Consider the following 20,458-nt stretch of genomic DNA (forward strand, 5'->3'; position numbering starts at 1 on the left):
GCCAGACTCATCCACCTTACAAACCGATCAGTGTCTGCTACCCCTCTCTGCCAATCCCTCCATTGGCTGCCACTCGCCCAACGAATTAAATTCAAAATACTAACAATAAGTTACAAAGCCATCCACAACTGTGCCCCCAGCTACATCACTAACCTAGTCTCAAAATACCAACCTAAACGCCATCTCCGTTCCTCCCAAGATCTCCTGCTCTCTAGCTCCCTCATCACCTCCTCCCATATCCGCCTCCAGGACTTCTCCCGAGCCTCGCCCATCCTCTGGAATTCCCTACCCCAATCTGTCAGACTGTCTCCAAATTTATCCACTTTTAGGCGATCCCTGAAGACTTTCCTCTTCAGAGAAGCCTATCCTGCCTCCATCTAACAACTGCATTATTTTCTCCATTAGCTCATCCCCCACAGCTATTACCCTTTTGTATAACTTGACCCTCCCTCCTAGATTGTAAGCTCTAACGAGCAGGGCCCTCTGATTCCTCCTGTATTGAATTGTATTGTACTTGTACTGTCTGCCCTAATGTTGTTGTAAAGCGCTGCGTAAACTGTCGGCGCTATATAAATCCTGTATAATAATAATAATAATAATAATAGTTCTGGCCCCTGTACTAGCTTTGCTGCACTCTCAGAGCATCCCCATAATGTAGCTCAAGCCACCCAGGCCTTGCAAAGGTTCAGTTGGGTACTGAGCCTTCAGAAGTCATTGATGGAATGGACTCCTTGACACGAGTATTTGGCTCTTACCCTAGATACAGTTCAAGTCAGAGTTTTTCTTCTGAAATTTAACTCTGCACTGCTAGACTTTATGGGCCAAGACGTGCCCCAATCTCAGCTTCTGCATGAGAGTTCCTGGATTGCCCAGTTCCACTCCAGACCCCTTCAACTCAACATCTTGTCATGGTGGGGCAAGTTGGATCAGTCACTGGACAGAATGATTCACTTATCAGTGAATATCAGGTTTTATTTGGCCTGGGGGTTCAGGAAACCAGGTCTAAAGTTGGGGCAGCCCTTTCTCCTGTCTTGGAAGATACTCATGACAGATAGCTATTTTTGGTTCTGCATGGGGCAAAACTAAAGGCACCACATTATTTTTTTTGTAAAATGGATAGGGTTTAGAAAACCTGTCCAATTGATGTTGTTATCTGTTAGGGAGATTGGCCCTCTCTGTGTCCTGGTGACTGTTCTCACCATGAATGGGAAAGAAAATCCCAAATTTTAAGTGGTAACCAAAACAGAAAGGGAGGGAAAATCTTCCAAAGAGGACACTAGTTCTGGTAACTGTTGTGGCAACCAGAGATTTCCCTTACTGCCTTCTGTGACTATGGGGAAGGTAGGGAAGGGAAACCTCTTCAATGGGATGCATAGAGCTGGCTTGGGAGCGAGCATGCATGAGTGCCTCCACAGCAAATGGCTTGCTATGGGGGCACTTGACAAGGGGGAGAGGCCCAGAGCAGCAGCGGGGGACCCAAGAAGAGGAGGAACGGGGCTGCTCTGTGCAAAACCACTGCACAGAGCAGGTAAGTATGACATGTCTGTTCAATTTGTTTAATAGCATTTTCTATTTTACAATAACTTTAAGAGATCATGTGAACAAAAGACAAGATGCCAGCCTTGAAAACCTACGAAACAATTGCCTGAAAAGCCCAAGAAGCAATCACAGATCTAGTAGAGAGATGTTGGCAGGAGGGGGTGGAACCCAATCCTTTAGGTCACAAACCTGAATAATCGTCACCTAGAAATCTTTAGGATTTTCCCACTGCTTGAATCCATCTGGCTTGGGAGCTTTCTTTCTTTTTTGCACAGAAAGGAGAGTGAACTGTTATGAACACTGAGCACACACGTGTGTATTATTTTATATTATGAATTTTGATTTGTTAGTTACATATTTTACCACATTTGGTTCACTGTTTATTGGTTTAAAAATCGCTGTCATCCCTTGTATCTAGGGGATGGTTATATTAGGGATGAATTGATATATCGTCCGAAAATGGGGTTATCGGCATTTTGCTGATAATGGCCACCGAAAAACCTGTGCGATGTTGCCGTGATTTTCATAGACCATGTGACTCAAAAACCACATCAAAGGGTGCATTTTTGGCACGATTTCAATGGTGGTGCAGCGGACCAGTGTGAAGACATACATAGAATTTAGGCTGCTTTCACACTGAGTTTTTAAAGTGCTTTTGCAATAAAAAAAAAAAGCACCAGAGAAGCTCAAGAAAAATGGTTCCCTTTAAATTCCATGAATGTGTTCACACTGGGGCGTTGGGCTTCCATTGCGGTGTAAAAAATTCTGCTTGCCGCATTTTTGGCGCAGTGTTGCTTTTTTCTTTTCTTGCGTTTCTTTTTTACGCAAAAGTGCTTCAAAAGCTATTCATTAAAAAGTTTAATGTTATATAATTATATATAAATATATATATTTTTAAAAACTGTCCGTTTCTGTTTTTGGCCAAGTGCATCCTGAACTTTCAGTTTTGGTTTCGGTCCAGAATTTTCACTTTGGTGCACCATTAGGATATATGATTCATGTTAGTACTAGGGTTGCACTTTTTTTCAAGTACTCGCTGATACTGATTACCGATGCTTTTTTTAATGTCATGTGACAGTGGCACTAATAAGCAGCACTGATGACGCGTGGACAATGTCAGTATTTTTTTTTTTTTTTTACAATCCTTTCTCTTTTTGGGGGGGGGGGGGGGGGGTGGACGGTGTCAGTGTGTTTTTCTTTTCTTTTCTTTTTTGTTATTTTTACAATTTAACCTTTTCAATATTTATTCATTACAATTCTTTTGTTTATTTTTGTTTTTTTATTAGCCCTTTTGGGGGGTGGCTTGGGTGAGTTATCAAGGGGTCTTAACAGACCTCTGACATCTCCCTTTTGAGACAGGGAAAGGGACTGAGGACAGAAATCCCCCAGTCCCTTTCTCTGCAGCCTCAGCTGCACTGAAATGAATGGACAGGAGCCAGCGGCTCCTCTCCATTCGTAAACGGAAGCATGGCAAACGCAGTTTACCATGCTTAGTGACAGTTAGAAATGGTGATCACTGACTCTGTTCATTTGGAAAAGGAAGGAGCTGATAAATGACATTTAGCAGCTCTGTCCTCCGCTCTCCATCCTGACAGATGGAGCACGGAGTGGGACCGGAGCATGGAAGGGGACTGGAGGAGGATACAGGGGACAGTCAGACAGACAGACGGAGTTACAATTACCGATCTCCCTGTATAGATTTCAGTAAAGCAGCTGAAAGCCGCAGGGGGGAGAGGAGGAGAAGCGGTTGCTTTATTGAAATGTATACAGGGAGATCGGTGATTGTAACTCACCCACCAGTGCCACACCGATCACCCCTTACTGCCCAGGTATCGGATTAAGCATCGGAGCATTTGCCCAAGTACCGATACTTGGGCAAATGCTTGGTATCGGTACCTATACTAGTATAAGTGCAACCTTAGTTAGTACTGTATGCTGTCTATGCAGGCACTTAGCTGGGGGGGGGGGGGGGGAGTATAAATCCAGCACTGTCTACTGGAAACAAAATGGAGAAGACATGGACAAGAAGACTCCAGTGTGCATATGTGGCTTTTTACTGTTTTAAGTTTGTAATGTAAAGAAAGCAATACATTGTTTTGCAGAATAAAGAACCCTTTTACAAATTTAATTGTTGAGAAAAATGAATTTGTATACAATAAACTTGAAAGCTGAATCGGGATGATGCTCTTCTGAGCACAGATGTGATACATAAACTGTCTTTCATTCACCTTTGCTTTATTATGTTCGTTATGGTACCCTGCCATACTTCAGATGTGATTTTTTTTTTTTATTTTATTTTTCCTTTCCTTTGACGTTGCTGCCCAGTTCTGCGTAGCGTTTTCATGGCTCCTAACGACTGCTGTCCTTTTTGTTTCTCACTCAAGGTTTTCAACAAGCTTTTAAGCCTGGCCAGCACTGCTTCATCGCAGAAGTTCCAGTCCCACATGTGGAGTCAGATGTTGGTTTCCACATCTGGTTTTCTGAAATCCATTTCCAACGTGTCTGGAAAAGACATCCAACCTCTTATAAAGCAGTGGGTGTATCCTTTTCATCCTAATTTTTTACTGATGTTATTATTGCCAGCCATATGTCAGCGATACGGTAAGGAGCACTGTAGAAATGAAGTCCAAAGAAGTGAATGTTACAACCTGTGAAACTGCTGGCCTCTCCCTCTTCTGTGGGACCTTTCCGGTGAGACTTTTGAAAGGTGGCATGCAACTTTTTTTCAGCCAGAGCTTTAAAGAGTGACAGTCATGGATGAGTTTATGTAAGAATCTGAATATTCAGTCTTGGAGCTTTGTTCATACCAGTGGGTTTTAGGTGAGGTGTAGATAAGCGGAAAAAAAAACAAACCCTGCCATGCAGCATATTTGATGCCATTTCTACTAAGCGAGAGTTGATGCAGGCAGGTCTCTTCTGCAGCAAGAAACATTGCATTCATAGTGTTGTACATTGAGCAGGAAACGTGTAGCTCAATGTATAATTTTGGCATGCCTTGGTGCCAAGATGAATTTAAAGAGAAGTGTGGGAATTAAAAGAATAAAAAAATATATACATATATACATATAAAAAACATATAAAAATATACATACTATATACTCGATCTGATGCTGCAGCTGTCCCGTACCAGCTCTACACCTAGAACTGAGTGATCAGAGACTATCAATTGCTCAGTTCTTGGGCTCGCTCTGAGCACAGAGCGGTGTCTTTCAGTCAATGTTCGCTGCTCTTCTCTTCCAGCACTAACTGGAATGCTGGGCTGTGGAGGGGCCAGAACAGCTGGCTCAGGTTCTTGGTGGCCCACTGAGGCTGAGACAGCTGCCTGTCGGGCATCTGGACAGATCCGGACATTATTGTCGGGATCCTTCCAGAACCTGGACAGACGGGCTGTTTTCTGAATGTGGCTCACAGAATGCTGCACTATGTGACCATAGGAGAAGTATTGCCAAAAGAACTTTTGAAGAAGATACTTCTCCTTTGACTCCCATTTCCATGCACAGTAGTTAAGACATCCTCATACTGGTCAACCAAGACTGTTGAATCTTGAATATGACCGGGGCAAAGATATTGGCAGTGGTGACTGGGACATGAAAGAGATCATGGCTGTTGCAGTGCTGCATTCAAATTAGATTTTGAGCATCCCCTGCATAAATCACGGCTAAAGGCATGCAGACCCTGCAACTTTACTCAATAGAGTCCTGCAGGTGCAGCAGCTGATTGATAATTATAAAAAACACTCATTTGATTCACACCACACTTTTTTTTTTTTTTTATTTTGGATAGAGTAAAACACCTTTCACACTGGCAGTGCCTGGCTGTTAGCACTAAAGCGCTGCTCGTTTGTGCAGTGTTTTAGCAGCGCTTTTCGTCCGCTAGCAGGGCACTTTTTACCTCCAAAAAATTGTCAAAATTCTCGTTTTCAGGGCTTTAAAAAAAGATGCTGCTTGCGGGACTTTTTGTAACGTCTTGCAAGCGCACCACCCCAGTGTGAAAAGACACACTGTAATGAATGGGAGGCACTTTTCAGACGCATTTCAGAGGCTATTTCTAGCGCTAAAATGCCTGAAAAGTAGCCTTAGGGAGGGTAATAACCCCTGTCAGATTTTTTTTCATCACTTGTGTTCCATTGGGGAGATTTCCCTTCACTTCCTGTCCCATAGCTAAACTTTTGTGTTTCCTAAACCAATGTGGTAATATTGTGTGACACAAAAAAATCTGAACTACCACCATTTTATTCTCTAGGGTGTCTGCTTTCAGAAAATATATAAGGTTTGGGGCTTTTATGTAATCTTCAGGCCTAAAATTACTTTTTATAAATGTGTGCAAAAAACGCTCACCTTCGGGAAGATGTTTAAAAAAAACTGGCTCCTAACTTTTTTTTTTTTTTTTTAGCTGGTTCCTAGATTCAAAGCAAATTTGTCAAGCCTTGTATTACACTCAAAAGGACGCCTAAAATTAGCATTTTGAATGGCCATTTTTTTGTAGCATGTTTAGCCCTCCCTCGTTCACATCGAACGCGGCTTTGAGATTGTGCAACTTCATCTGAACTCACACAATTTCAAATCCGCATTTCAGTCCAACTTCGGGGATGACTTGAGAAAATCTGTGCGGGTTCATGCAGAGATGTCTATGGAAACCAAATTTTTCCAAAAGTAGTGCAGGAACTACTTTTGGAAATCGTTGAGGTGCCTCAAAGTCGGGATTGCACCGATTGGGATGGTGCCATTGCCGGTCAAATCATGTCGATGTGATTGGGGGCTTGTGGACAGTTGTGTTTGTGAATAATGCACTTTGTACTTTATATATAAAATTCATATAATTTGTTGTAGGAGCGCTCTATATTGAGAGCACTATTCCTTTTAATAAATCAGCCCCATCGGGTAACTTTTACATTCTGTTATATTTGTGTGAGCTCCTTAACTCTGCCGTCCAGAGACCAGAGCAGCGTTGTTAAGTTTTACGGAAGCTTTGCTTTTAACAGAAAGCGAAATGTTCTGGAATTGGAGATTAAGCAGGACTTCACCTCCCCGGGAACCCAGAAATATGTGGTAAGCCCTACGTTTCTCTTGGTGTAATAGAAATCCAAGGGTTGATGGGTTTTCTTTGCATCTCGTAGAAAAATAAAAGCAAAAGAAGGCTCTTCTAAGTGCAGTAGATCAGTGTTTTTCAACTCCAGTCCTCAAGTACCCCCAACAGGTCATGTTTTCAGGATTTCCCTCAGATGAAACTGCTCTGGTAATTACTAAGGCAGTGAAACTGATCAAATCATCTGTGCAAAATAATGGAAAGCCTGAAAACATGACCTGTTGGGGGTACTAGAGGACTGGAGTTGAGGTACATTGCAGTATATCAGGGTTTAATACATCAAAAATGGTTACAAACCCCCACAGGAATCAACTGGTAAATTAAGCTCATCAATTTCCCCATGGCTGTGAAGAAGGAGCTAATGTGCATGCCCCAAAATGTGTGCCCGCCCCCCTTGACGTGTCACCGCCCCCCTTGACGTGTCACCGCCCCCCTTGATGTGTCACCGCCCCCCTTGACGTGTCACCGCCCCCCTTGACGTGTCACCGCCCCCCTTGACGTGTCACCGCCCCCCTTGACGTGTCACCGCCCCCTTGACGTGTCACCGCCCCCCTTGACGTGTCACCGCCCCCCTTGACGTGTCACCGCCCCCCTTGACGTGTCACCGCCCCCCTTGACGTGTCCCCGCCCCCCTTGACGTGTCCCCGCCCCCCTTGACGTGTCCCCGCCCCCCTTGACGTGTCACCGCCCCCCTTGACGTGTCCCCGCCCCCTTGACGTGTCCCCGCCCCCTTGACGTGTCCCCGCCCCCTTGACGTGTCCCCGCCCCCTTGACGTGTCCCCGCCCCCTTGACGTGTCCCCGCCCCCTTGACGTGTCCCCGCCCCCTTGACGTGTCCCCGCCCCCTTGACGTCATTTCAGAGAGCTTGTGGTCCACCCTGGTTCCTGCTTCTTCCTGCATTCCAGAGATTTCACTCCACACCGCTGGCCAGTGGGGGGACACTTATTTTCAGATTGATTCCTGTGAGTGTTTTTAATTGATTTCGATGTAATAAGCCCTGCTCTACTGCTCTTAGAAGCGCCTTCATTTGTTTTTATATTTCTACCATCGTTTGCTTCTCTCATATGAAGTGCTGCTGAAGTGCATCCCTGGTTGGCTGTCCATTGATTTCCTGCCCATCATTGACTTTCATTCAGATTTCACCATTCATCAAAGAGTTATCGTATACTATTTTTTGTTGATTTCATTGCATCTTGTGGATTAGATAGAAAAGTTATTTATACCCAAAAAAAAAAAACCCTTTCTGTAAAAAAAATGGAAAAATTGATATGCAGTGAGATTGTCATTCTGCTAACGACCTCCATCACCATTGTCTTTCCTGTTACATCAGTTGCGCAGTGTTAGTCTCTGATGCCAACTGAACTGCATTGTACTTTAGACTGTGTGCTCAGTAATCAGCACTCAGTAACCTATATGATTTGACAAGCCCCGATTCTTCTTCTGTAGTACAAAGCTATGTGAGGGCACTTGTGATGAGGTGTGTGGCTGTTAATCAGCTATAACATCATGAAGTACCGGAAGGGGAAGGTCAGGAAGCAGCATTCTTCACTGAGAGAAAAAGATGCTTTTCAGAAAGATATAAAATACAGAAATGAATACAAAAAGCTGTATAGGTGCCTGAAATGTCTTTGGTATCAGCATCTTGCAATCCTCTGCACAACACAGCTCAGACTGGGAGAAGGAGAAGCCGGACAAAGAGCCAGTCAGTTGTGCTTTTTTGCTAACAAATGACATTCTGATAGGAGGGAAGAGCAAAGAGCTAAGTACATCAATGCTACTTGTAGCAGACCTTGTACTAAATGGCAAGGTAATCTAATAACATAGCGCCCTACCCATCTAAAATTGCCAAGAAAATTAAATTTAGAAAAATGAGCTTGCCTTAGTCTGGCATTAGATATATTTTAAAAGAGAAGTATGGGTTTGTCTTTTTTTTGCCCATTCATACTTACCTAGGTGGATGTAGCATTGGTCCCCCGGCGCCTTTGCACTGAGAACCGAGCGATCGAACATCGCTGATGGCTCAGTTCTCACAGGTCCTCAAGTGGAGAGCTGCTGACTGTCAATCAGCAGCTCTCCTCTCTGCTCCTCATCGCTCACTGGAGCGCTGAGCTGTGGAGGGGCGGGGAACGGCCGTCTCAGCGGCTCATTGAGAGGCTGAGAGTGCCATCAGTCCAGGCACCGGGCGGATCCAGACTTTATTGTCGTGGTGCCTGGACTGATTCCTGTGACGTCAGCAGAGAGCGGACTTCAGACTGCTCTCTGCTGAAAACGGGTCACAGGAGTGCAAAACTAATTGCTCTCCTGTGATCCATAGGAGAAGTACAGCCACACGAGCCTTGGCTATACTTCTCCTTTAACTGCTTTAGAAGACATCAGGAATAGCTAATCAACAGTGAATAAAAGTAGATAGCATACCCCAGCTCAAGTGCATCGTCCAGACTTTGATGGTTGAAACTCTCTATTCACGCTCAGAAGTTTTGTCCCATATATAACGTGATCAGTAAGCCGGCAACTCAGTATATCTTTATTGGCTACATTCCAGTATATATAGTGTCTAAAAAACTGACGCGTTTTGGCCAAGGCAGCCTTACTCAAGATGCTATGAAGAAGGTTGTCTTGACCGAAACGCGTTAGATTTAGACACTGTATATGCTGGAATGTAGACAATATAGATTTTGCACTGTAGAATTTACTGAGCTGCCAGGATTCTGATTGTGATGGAGCGAATCAACAGTGGTGCAAGTGGCCCAACCCCCGAGAGTTGACAGCTAGATGCAAATGGAAAAGGTTGAAAGTAAAAGAACTTTCTTCGAAACTCGATTCTCTGTGCTTATTAATGGCTTAATATGTTTTTGTATTCTTTCTTAGGGCCCCCTTAAAGTAACAGTTCAAGAGCTGGATGGATCATTTAACCACACTTTACAGATTGAAGAGAACAGCCTGAAACATGACATTCCCTGTCACTCGAAAAGCAGAAGGTGATCAGTGGAGACCGATGGTTCAGTCAGGGCCTCCTGTCCCATGTCTGCCCTACTCTTTGTTTTCATTTCCTTTGTGTGTTTTAAATCTATAATGATATACAGCACTGCAGGCCATGCTTGAAACCCTATATTACATCTTTCCTCAATGTTGATACAGTTTTAAGTGTCTTAATAGCACATGTGTTTCCACTTTGTTGCCCATCGGGGATCCTGTTCCTTAACACATGTTTAATCTTCTATAAACAGAAGGCAGCCTATACACATGGACTGATCATAACCTGCTGTCTTAACTTTGAACAAGGTACAGAAGAATAATGTCTCCAGGTTTAGTTTTAAAGGAACACTCCCTTAAAGAGGTTGTAAACCTCCGAAAAAACAAACAAACTGCAAGACAAATGCTTAATGAGCTAGGATGCATGGCATGCTAGCTCATTATGAAATACTTACCTTAGAATGATGCCCTGCAGTGCCACCCGCACTCCGCTCCCACAACCGACATCTTTAACTGGAGTTACTTCCGGGTTCGTGGGCTCCGGCGCTGTGATTGGCCGGAGCCACGATAACGTCACTCCCACACATGCGCGCGGGTGCCACCAGTCACGGCACGGGTACTGCAGAAACTGCATGAGCGTGCTGTTTCTTCAGTACGCATGCACCGATGACGTCAGCAGCAGCGCATATAGTGAATATCTCCTAAACAGTGCAAGTTTAGCAGATATTTACAGTACCTACAGGTAAGCCTTATTTTGTAGGCTTACCTGTAGGTGTAAGTGGTGTAACAGAGTTTACAACCACTTTAAGCACTGATTTGAATATAAATGGCAGTCAAACTGAAATGCTTTTATATGGAGAGCAACAGTTTTACCATTCCACCATTTCCATTTACCTAGAACAGTTACAATTGTATAACCCTCTCAACTGTTCTCTGGTGCTTTGGACATTGAGCCTTCTCAGCAGTTCTCTTCTGGTTTTGTATTTGGCACGTTAAAGCGGAACTTTACCCATAGCAACTTGATCAACTATAATGTTCTTTAGCAAAGATCATACATTCCACATTACTATTAATGCTATCAAAATTAGTGTGTGCTGTAAATTTTCTCCAGCATTGCTCCGGTTTCTTCCTTCTAGAGGTGGCCATTTTACTGAAGCCCAGAGCCCCTGAACAGCAAACCCATTGATATAATGTTTTATAAAAATGTTCCTAGAAAAGCAGGACTGCTAACTGTCACATTTGCTTGTTTTCTCAATAAAACCATCAAATGGCTGGAGTCATAACTGATCACATGTGCAGAACCATGGCAGTTGCAGATCAAACTGAAGCAGCTTCCTTGGCTGTAAAGGATCGGAGGGTTTAATTCCGCTTTAAGGCTGTCAGCAGATCGGCCTCTACAAATTTGTCAGTGCCTAAAAATAGAGAGCAACTGAGCATGTGCAGAGCAGGGTAAAGCAGTTTATTACTGGATTTTAAACAGTATAGACACTTATTTTATGTTTTACATAGCTATACCTGCAAAAGGAGCCAGCCTGAAGTGATCTAGCAGGACTTAATTTTCTTACTAAAGTTTCACTTTAAAGAAGCAAATGGTTCCTACTCTTGGTGAAATTCCTTACCCCTTCCCTTTAGCACCCCTGCTCCTTTAGTTTTGGAGCGATCTGTAAGTGCTGTAAAAAAATTATAGCTTAGTCATCCCTGCAGCGATGACCGAGATATCAGCCTTGCACTCCAGCGACATACCGATATGTTGCTGGTTGTTAAGTGAAGTTGTCCATTTACAGTTCCACTTCATCAGTGTAACCCACACACTTTGACAGTCTTCACTGAGTGGCCTTGGCTGGCGCAACACACAGCCTTTACCTAAAAAAGTCCAAGCCAGTTACTGTGCCTAATGCTTATGGGTACAGCAGCCTCATTCAGTTACTTTTCTAGATGGCTGCTTGCCTCTGTGAATAAGGAACACCATAAGCTTAGACAATGGAGATGCTGTGCCAGGCAGGGCAGAGCTGAAGGTTATATATTTAGTTCTGTGGATTACACTGAGGAAGAGGTGGAGCTGTTAAGGGCAACTCTGCTAAAAGTGAAGCTGTTCTTTTAGGTGGCTACAGTCATCTTTTACCTGATTTAGCTTGTTACTTTGCATTTAGCAACATTTTTATGTCTGTGTATCTTCTACAACCCAGGTAAACTTGCCACCTCAGCATTTTAAGGGACAGTTGGGCTTTACTCTAGGACAGTGGTCTCCAAACTGTGCCCCTTTGCTTGCTTTTATCCAGCCCTTGGGGCACCATTTATCCACAGACACCAACAACTGGGCATATGTCCTCCCATTGACACCAATGAAGGGGCACAATTCCTCCCACTGACACCAGAAATGGGGCACAATTCCTTCCAATGACACCAACAATGGGGCACACCTCCTCCCAATGACACCAACAATGGGGCACATTTCTTCTCACTGACATCAATGATGGGGTACAATAGTACCCCATTATTGGTGTCAGTGGGAAGACTTGTGCCCCATTGTTGGTATTATTGGGAGGAATTGACACCAACAGTTGGTCATATGTCCTACCACTGACACAAATGAAGGTACAATATTCCTCCTATTGACACAAACAAAGGGGCACAATTCTTCCCATTGACCCCACGATGGGGTACTACTATTCCTCCCACTGACACCAACGATGGGGCGCAATTCCTCCCACTGACACCAACGATGGGGCGCATTTCCTCCCACTGACACCAACGATGGGGCTCATTTCCTCCCACTGACACCAACAATGGGGCTCATTTCCTCCCACTGACACCAACGATGGGGCGCATTTCTTCCCACTGACACAAACGATGGGGCATTGTTTACTTCCACTGGCCTCAGTCTGGCCCCTCCACAGTCTGAAGGACAGTAAACTGGCCCTTTGGAGCATTTGGAGACCCCTGCTCTAGGATCACAGAGTGATTGCATCTCTATTATTATTATATTATACAGGATTTATATAGCGCCGAACAGTTTGCGCAGCACTTTACAACATTAGGGCAGACAGTACAAGTACAATACAAATCAATACAGGAGGGATCAGAGGGCCCTGCTCATTAGTAAAATATGACCAATGCAAAAACCTTCTCTATGAATTATCATTTGCTGGCTGGACAAGCACTGCTCTCCATCAATAGAAATATGTTGGTGACATTTATTTTGGTGGAACATATTATTACATTTGATTTCCACAATTATTCTTACCTCAGAGCCCTACTGTGATGTATTTCAATTAATCTCACCCCTTTCCATGTTCTGCTGCTTAGATTATCGACATATTCAATAGGTTTTTTTATTTTCATTTTACCTTCAGAAATAAAAAGAAGAAAATTCCACTGATGAATGGGGAAGAAGTTGACATGGACCTTTCTGCAATGGAGTAAGTTGATTTTTTATTTTTTTTTTTGCTTATTATATAAAATATTGGCATAATTAAAGTGGTAGTAAAGTCAGGCGGTTGATTTTTTTTTTGCCTACAGGTAAGCCTATAATCCTATAATAAGGCTTACCTGCAGGTGTAGTAAATATCTCCTAAATGTGCACCGACGTGACCTCACCGGTGCATGCGCACTGGGCTTTGAACGGACTGTGCCATCGCGGCCGTGCTCTAGAGCTGCTGATAACATTATATGGCTTATTGAAGCTTTTTAATGTTTTGTTTTAAAATTCCCAGCCATGTGCTGGCTTACTCATTTGTTGAAATTTTGTTTACTAGTTTGTTTATTTTTTTATTTTTTTAGCTTGAGAGTCAAGAGTCAGGTAACCTAAAGTCTTACAGTTGCTATCGCATCATCTGTCTGACCTCATACGGTCTCCCAACTCCTGCTTAGCTGAAGTGGAACTTTAGGCCAAAAATAAAATAGGTGGGAAATTTTAATGCAGAAGAGACATGCTTTGTCTCTGCTGCATGACACTTACCTGCCTGTCCGCCCTTGCCAAATTTCACTCAACTTCCGCGCATGCGCAGGAGTGACGTCATCCCCGCCCAGTCATTGAAATCAGCTGGTAATCGGGACCTAGAAGCCAGCCACCCAAAGATGTCAGCGGCTGGGCTGGAAGCTCTGAGATGTCGCATCACTGGAGCCAAGGTGAGTATAGTTCTGCCTTAAAGCGGAACTTTACCCTTAAGAACTTGATAAAAAAATAATGCTCTTTAGCAGGGAACATACATTCCTTATTAATAATTATGCATCCAAAATTGCAAAAAAGTACTGTAAATTGCCTCCAGCATTGCTCCGGTTTCTTCTTGCTGGAGGCTGCCATTTTGCATACTGTTTTGTGGACTGAAATTGCTCAGGCCTACCAACTTGTTAGAGACCAATTGTTCTGTAGTGCAAGTTAAGAACAGTGGGGACTGCTTGGGGTGACGCAGGAAGTGTAGACAGGACAAACTCGAGCAGCTTCCTTGGCTGTAAAGGATAAGCGGGATTATTTCAGCTTTAAGGCTGTCAGATGATCGGCCTCTACAAACTTGGCAGTGCCTAAAAATTGAGAACAACTGAGAATGTATAGAGCAGGGTGAGACGGTGTATTACTGGATTTTAAACAGTATTGACACTTATTTTTTATATTTTACATAGCGATACCTGCAAAAGGGGCCAGCATGAAGTGATCTAGCAGGACTTCATTTTCTGACTAAAGTTCCACTTTAAGCAATATAATTAACTGCAGGGTTCCTTAATTTGACACAGTTATGTACCAAAAGCCTGAACAATTATAATTCTACAACAAAACTTTTTTATAGTCCATTGAGGGACACAGGAAATCTTAACCTTCCAGTTATACTGCTGCTGCCTAAAAGGAGGAATAGATGCTGGCAATCAAGGGGAAAAAAATGCTGTAGGCCAGCCAAGGTTAATTCCACCTATTACTAGCATGCCTCAGTAGTATGCTAGTTTTCTTGTGTCCTTCGAGGATGGACATCTTTTCTACAGTTTTGCTATAGTTAAAAACTAACTTTATTGCTAGTACTTTTTCTTTTTCTACTTTGATTTTTTTTCTTCAATCAAGACTTTTCTTTACATCATTGCTTGAGCTTTGTCTCTTCGACTGCAGTTTTTCAGCACAATCATCCTCAACCTTTCTGCTGGACTGGATGTTGCAGGAATAACCTAGAAGTTTTCTTGGGGCACTGGGTTCCACATTAAGGTGCTTTTCAGACTCTGCTCTGGTAAAAGATACAGAGCCGCCGGTATTACACAGCGCTTGCTCTGTCACTGAAGATTCTTTTAGTGTGTAGGCCAGTCAGGCCAAACACTGGGAGCTACCTCATTGTTCCACCATTATTCCCTACTTCCATCAGTTTTGTCAAAGAATGAGTGAATGCTGTGGGCATTGAGCACTGACATCATCCTCTTGTTGGAATGACACACACTCTACAAGCTCTTTACCGCCTTTCAGTGCTTCCTGAATACCTGCCAGCTGTTGCTATACCGCCCTCTTAAAGCCATCCACAGCAGGTTGTTTTCCAGTGGGCGTTGGGCATTACTGCCTGTCTGAAAGCGCCCTTGTGCAAAACCAGAAAGGGATCCTTGCATTAGGACAAGATAATAGTAAGGCCCAGGACTTTCTCCTTGCCTATGATCATTTCTCTTTTCCCCTCAAGCAGGACATCCTTCTTTCTTTCCTCTGTTCAGCTCCGGCTCACCAAAAGGAACCTCCCCTCTATTGACTCACAGTGGTTCAGGGTGTGAGGATGGACCTCAGTGTGCACCGACTTCTCATTTCATCAACTCTAGGTGGCCCAGGCAGGTCATCATCCAAGCTTACGTCTTAAGGATCAGGTTCCACCCTTTCCTATCAATGTGTACTTTAGTAGACCTGTGAGTGCTTCTTGGCATCAGGTTACTATTTCCAAGATTTGCAAGACTGCCACCTAGTCTCCTGTTTACATGTGCAACAGATTTTACCTGGTGGATATCTATATTTCTTTTGATGCCACCTTTAGGCATCCTGTCCTTTCAGACAGATTTTTGATCTACAAGCAATCCCCAGATCTATTGTATTTTTTATTTTATTTTTTGTGGGCCTCTTAAGCGCCTGGTACACACTAACAGTTTTTTTTCCGTTCAACCCAGCTGTCTGAATTAAAAAAAAAAAAAAAAAAGTTAAGGGCTTGAAAGAAGCCACTGTACTAACAATCTGATGTTAGTACAGTGATGTCCCCCGCTGAGCCATTGTGTTCTGACAGGCCCCCCCCCCCCCCCCCCGCCAGAACACATCGGTCAGTGCTCTCAGCCATTGGCACACCCTTTTTTGGTATTTTCCCTTGTCGGACCATCTGCAGTACACAGAGGCCGAATGTCAGTACACATGATGCCGCTCGAAATTCAGACCGTGTTTACGGCCCTTTAGTGTATTGTTGCTGTTGGACAAAGGTCCCACCCCTCTGTGTTAATGATCATGCTCTCTGTTTTACTTTGCTACAAAACTGAGGCTTGATTGTAGTGGGAGGGGTTATCCTGGGCTGGCCTACCTTTTTTGTCAGTCTCCAACTTTTTTGGTGGCAGCAGTATAAGCCGAAGGCTGAAAACGTCCCTCAATGGACTCCAAGTAAGGCCGGGTTCACACTCAAATTGAATACGAGATCCCTGCATCCAATTCACAATAGCAGGAGAATGTGACCGGCTTTCTATGGAGCCTGTTCACATATCTCCGATGCGGCTCTGGTGTGAATTTGTACAGGAGCCCTGTGCGTCTTTTGGTCCGGTTCAGGTATGAATTCAGCCCAAAATTCGGGCTAATATGGTGAACGGGGATGCACAGGACCCCTGCTGGGAGCCGCATCGGCATCCAGTGTGAACTCAGCCTAAAGGATTTTATGGTGAGTGCAAAAATCCTCTTAGATTTATTTTTTTATTTTTTCCATAAGCCCCAAAAATGAAGGGAAAGATCTCCAGTACGAAAATCTTATGAATGTATATTGTCCTGTTTTTCACAAGCATTCATTGGGGGAGATTCACTAAAACTGAATAGTGCAAAATCTGGTACAGCTCTGCACAGAAACAAATCAGATTCCAGGTTTTATTGTTAAAGCTTAATTGAATAAACTGAAGTTAGATGCTGATTGGTTACCACACAGAGCTGCACCAGATTCTGAGTGCTCCAGTTTTGGTAAATCTTCTCCATAGTGCTTGAGAATACAGTAGACAACATTCTAAAGTGAGAACTTAGAGTTTTCCAAAAGGCTCCTTTTACTGACTTTATCAGACAATGTTTCCTAAAGTGTAAGGAAGGTATCACCTGCGGTACAGCAGATAATTAGGGGGCTTCAGAATTTATGTGCATAAGAATATGATCACTTTATTATATCAGTTACCAGCGCCATGCACAAGAGAGAGCATGGTTGAATGAGAGTCCCTGGAAACTAAGTAGATCTAAAACGAGTTTCTGAAATCTCATATAAGCATTAATATAATAATGTAATTTCAAAACTTGTTTTCAAACTTAAAGTTGTTCTAAAGTCATAAGTCTTTTTACCTTCATGCATTCTCTAGGTGCTCCGGTTTTAGTAAATCTTCAGTGTCTTCTTGTAAGAGTGGTCCGTACTTTCATGATAAGTTGTGTTTCATAGGGTGGTCTTTCCCTGTTCTTTCATTTGCTGTAATAATCACTACCATATGGAGTCTGTCTTCTGAGATCAGTAACATCTGTGTAATGGTGTCTTTATATTACAGATATATGAAATGTAGGTAGGTTGGTCTTTTAAAGAACATTGATCACAGCAGCTCGAAAACTCTTCCTAACAAGTTCCTATGCTCATTGCTTTGGGGTAATATTTGATCATTACTTTTTTTTTTTTAAACTTGCACTGTCTAACCACCGACTGTCATCTTTGCTTCCACACACTCCTGCATCCCAGAACATTTCATGTGCCTCTCCCCTTCTTTGAGATTCCTCTCACGTGCCTTTTCTGGCAATCTCTGAACTTACAAGTGCAAATTTAGAACCATGGTAGATGGTGGCTCTATGCATACAGATAATTGGGTTAATTTAATGCAGAAATCGGCATCCGTCTGCATTGTCTTTAAGTGTCTTCCATGTTTAGAAAGCAGTTTTTTTTTACATTTTCATAGAGACGATGAGTTGAAAAAATTGAATTAAATTGGATACATATGTGATGTTCAAAGCCTGACTGGCCAATGTGGAAGACATATGTTACAAGGTTTTATCGCTGTAATAAACGTCATGATTCTGTAGAAAAGTTCAGTTGACCACACATGTTGGACCCCCGCCAAGCCCCAGGGGGCCCCCATACTTTGCAACCTGGCCAATAATGACATCAAGTTATTAAGTTCTTCATTTTATTCATTTATTGTATATAACACCATTGATTTATGCAGCCCTTCATGTTCCATGGATCATTTGCACTAGTCTCTTAACTCATAGTCTTTTGGACGTAATTGCAGTGCACGCCTGTGCAAACAACTAGACTGGGTACCTCTTTGATGTTCATTGATGCAAACTTACCTAGAAGCAGGTACCACTAAAGTGATTGTAAACACCTCGTAAAAAAAAAAAAAAAACCCATTCAGTTTAAAATAGAAATGAAAGGCAAAACATTTGTATATAGATATAAAAATAAATAAATACTTTTTTTTCTCCCTTTTTTTTTTTTTTTTTTTTTGAGTGATCATATACCCTATTTCTCAGCTGCGTAAGAGCTGGGGGAGGAGAAGCAGAAGCACACTGAACTTCTCAGGGAAAATCTGTGCGGGGGGGGTGTGTAAGGGCAAGTCTGATAAGCTAGAGAACTGACCAGGCTATGCTTACTGCCTGGCGTGGTCAGTTTTTAATAGGAAAGCGTAGGGGCTTGGCAGGAACACCAGGGATTTTGCACGAAGGAAGCAATACAAAGAACAGGATAAAAGTACATGATAACAGCAAGCACGTAACCGGAATATGAAATTCTGGCGTAACATATTCTTTAAAAGACACTTATACCTCGTGGTCCCTGCAGCCTTTGCTCATTTCTTTGCTGCATCCTACCCTTTTTTTTTTTTTTTTTTTTTTTGCAGTTGAACTCTCACCAGTATTGCCAACATCCGTGGCTTGTTTCCGCTGATCTTACTAGGAACAAGGGACCAAAGGACCACCCACAGCTTTATATAGATAGATAGATACAGTGCCTTGAAAAAGTATTTATACCCCTTGAAATCACATTTTGTGATGTTACAACCAAAAACGTAAATGTATTTTATTGGGATTTAATGTAATAGACCAACACAAAGTGGCAAATAATTGTGAAGTGGGAGGAAAAGGATAAATGGTTTTCCAATTTTTTTTTACACATATGTGAAAAGTGTGGCGTACATTTGTATTCAGCCCCCCTGAATCAATATTTTGTAGAACCACCTTTCTCTGCAATTACAGCTACATGTCTTTTTGGGGATGTCTCTACCAGCTTTGCACATCTAGAGAGTGACATGTTTGCCTATTCTTCTTTGCAAAATAGCTCAAGCTCTGTCAGATTGGATGGAGAGCGTCTGTAAATAGCAATTTTCAAGTCTTGCAACAAGATTCTCAATTAAATTTAGGTCTGGACTTTGACTGCGCCATTCTAACACATGAATATGCTTTGATCTAAACCATTCCATTGTAGCTCTGACTATGTTTAGGGTCGTTGTCCTGCCTAAAGGTGAACCTCCGCCCCAGTCTCAAGTCTTTTGCAGACTCAAACAGGTTTTCTTCTAAGATCACCCTGTATTTGGCTCCATCCAACTTCTCATCAACTCTGACCAGCCTCCCTGTCCCTGCTGAAGAAAAGCATCCCAACAACATGATGTTGCCACCACCATGTTTCTCGTGGGGATGGTGGGTTTAGGGTGATGTACAGTGTTAGTTTTCCGCCACACATAGCGTTTTGCTTTTAGGCCAAAATGCTTCATTTTGGTCTCATCTGACCAGAGCACCTTCTTCTACATGTTTGCTGTGTCCCCCACATGGCTTCTCACAAACTGCAAACGGGACTTCTTATGGCTTTCTTTCAACAATGGCTTTCTTCTTGCCACTCTTCCATAATGGCCAGATTTGTGGAGAGCACGACTAATAGTTGTCCTGTGGACAGATTCTCCCACCTGAGCTGTGGATCTCTGCAGGTCCTCCAGAGATACCATGGGCCAATTGGCTGCTTCTCTGATTGCTTAATGTTCTCCTTGCCCGGCCTGTCAGTTTAGGTGGATGGCCATGTCTTGGTAGGTTTGTAGTTGTGCCATACTCCTTTTTTTTTTCCATTTTTGGATGATGGATTGAACAGTGCTCCGTGAGATGTTCAAAGCTTGGGATATTTTTTTATAACCTATCCTTGCTTTAAACTTCTCCTAAAATTTATCCCTGACTGGGCTGGTGTGTTCATTGGCCTTCATGATGTTGTTTGTTCACTAAGGTTTTCTAACAAACTTCTGAGGGCTTCACAGAACAGCTGTATTTATACCGAGATTAAATTATACACAGGTGGGCTCTATTTACTAATTAGGTGACTTTTGAAGGCAATTGGTTCCACTAGATTTTAGTTAGGGGTATCGGAGTAATGGGGGCTGAATACAAATGCACGCCACACTTTTCTGATATTTATTTGTAAAGAATGTTGAAAACCATTTATCATTTTGCTTCCACTTCACAATTATGTGCCACTTTGTGTTGGTCTATCACATAAAATCCCAATAAAATATTTTTACGTATTTGGTTGTAAGATGACAAAATCTGGAAAAATGCAAGGGGTATGAATACTTTTTCAAGGCACTGTAGAAATATACGCACGCGGCTATGAAAACCTAACAAGGGTTCTGACCCTTTCCTGCTTTACTACCAAAAAAGTTTTTC

The 20,458-nt window shown here is 42.9% G+C and overlaps 1 protein-coding gene across 1 annotated transcript in view; it reads left to right on the plus strand.

The window, feature by feature from the left end:
* TAF2 (TATA-box binding protein associated factor 2) overlaps positions 1–20,458 on the plus strand; it is a 164,737-nt gene that overhangs the window by 50,534 nt on the left and 93,745 nt on the right. The window contains exons 12-15 of the mRNA XM_073632181.1: positions 3,924–4,078; positions 6,473–6,587; positions 9,493–9,602; positions 12,951–13,016. Coding sequence (XP_073488282.1) covers positions 3,924–4,078; positions 6,473–6,587; positions 9,493–9,602; positions 12,951–13,016 — 446 coding nt within the window. The remainder of the gene's footprint in view (positions 1–3,923; positions 4,079–6,472; positions 6,588–9,492; positions 9,603–12,950; positions 13,017–20,458) is intronic.

This window comes from Aquarana catesbeiana, linkage group LG05 (assembly GCF_042186555.1).
Source record: "Aquarana catesbeiana isolate 2022-GZ linkage group LG05, ASM4218655v1, whole genome shotgun sequence".
Taxonomy (NCBI): Eukaryota; Metazoa; Chordata; class Amphibia; order Anura; family Ranidae; genus Aquarana; species Aquarana catesbeiana.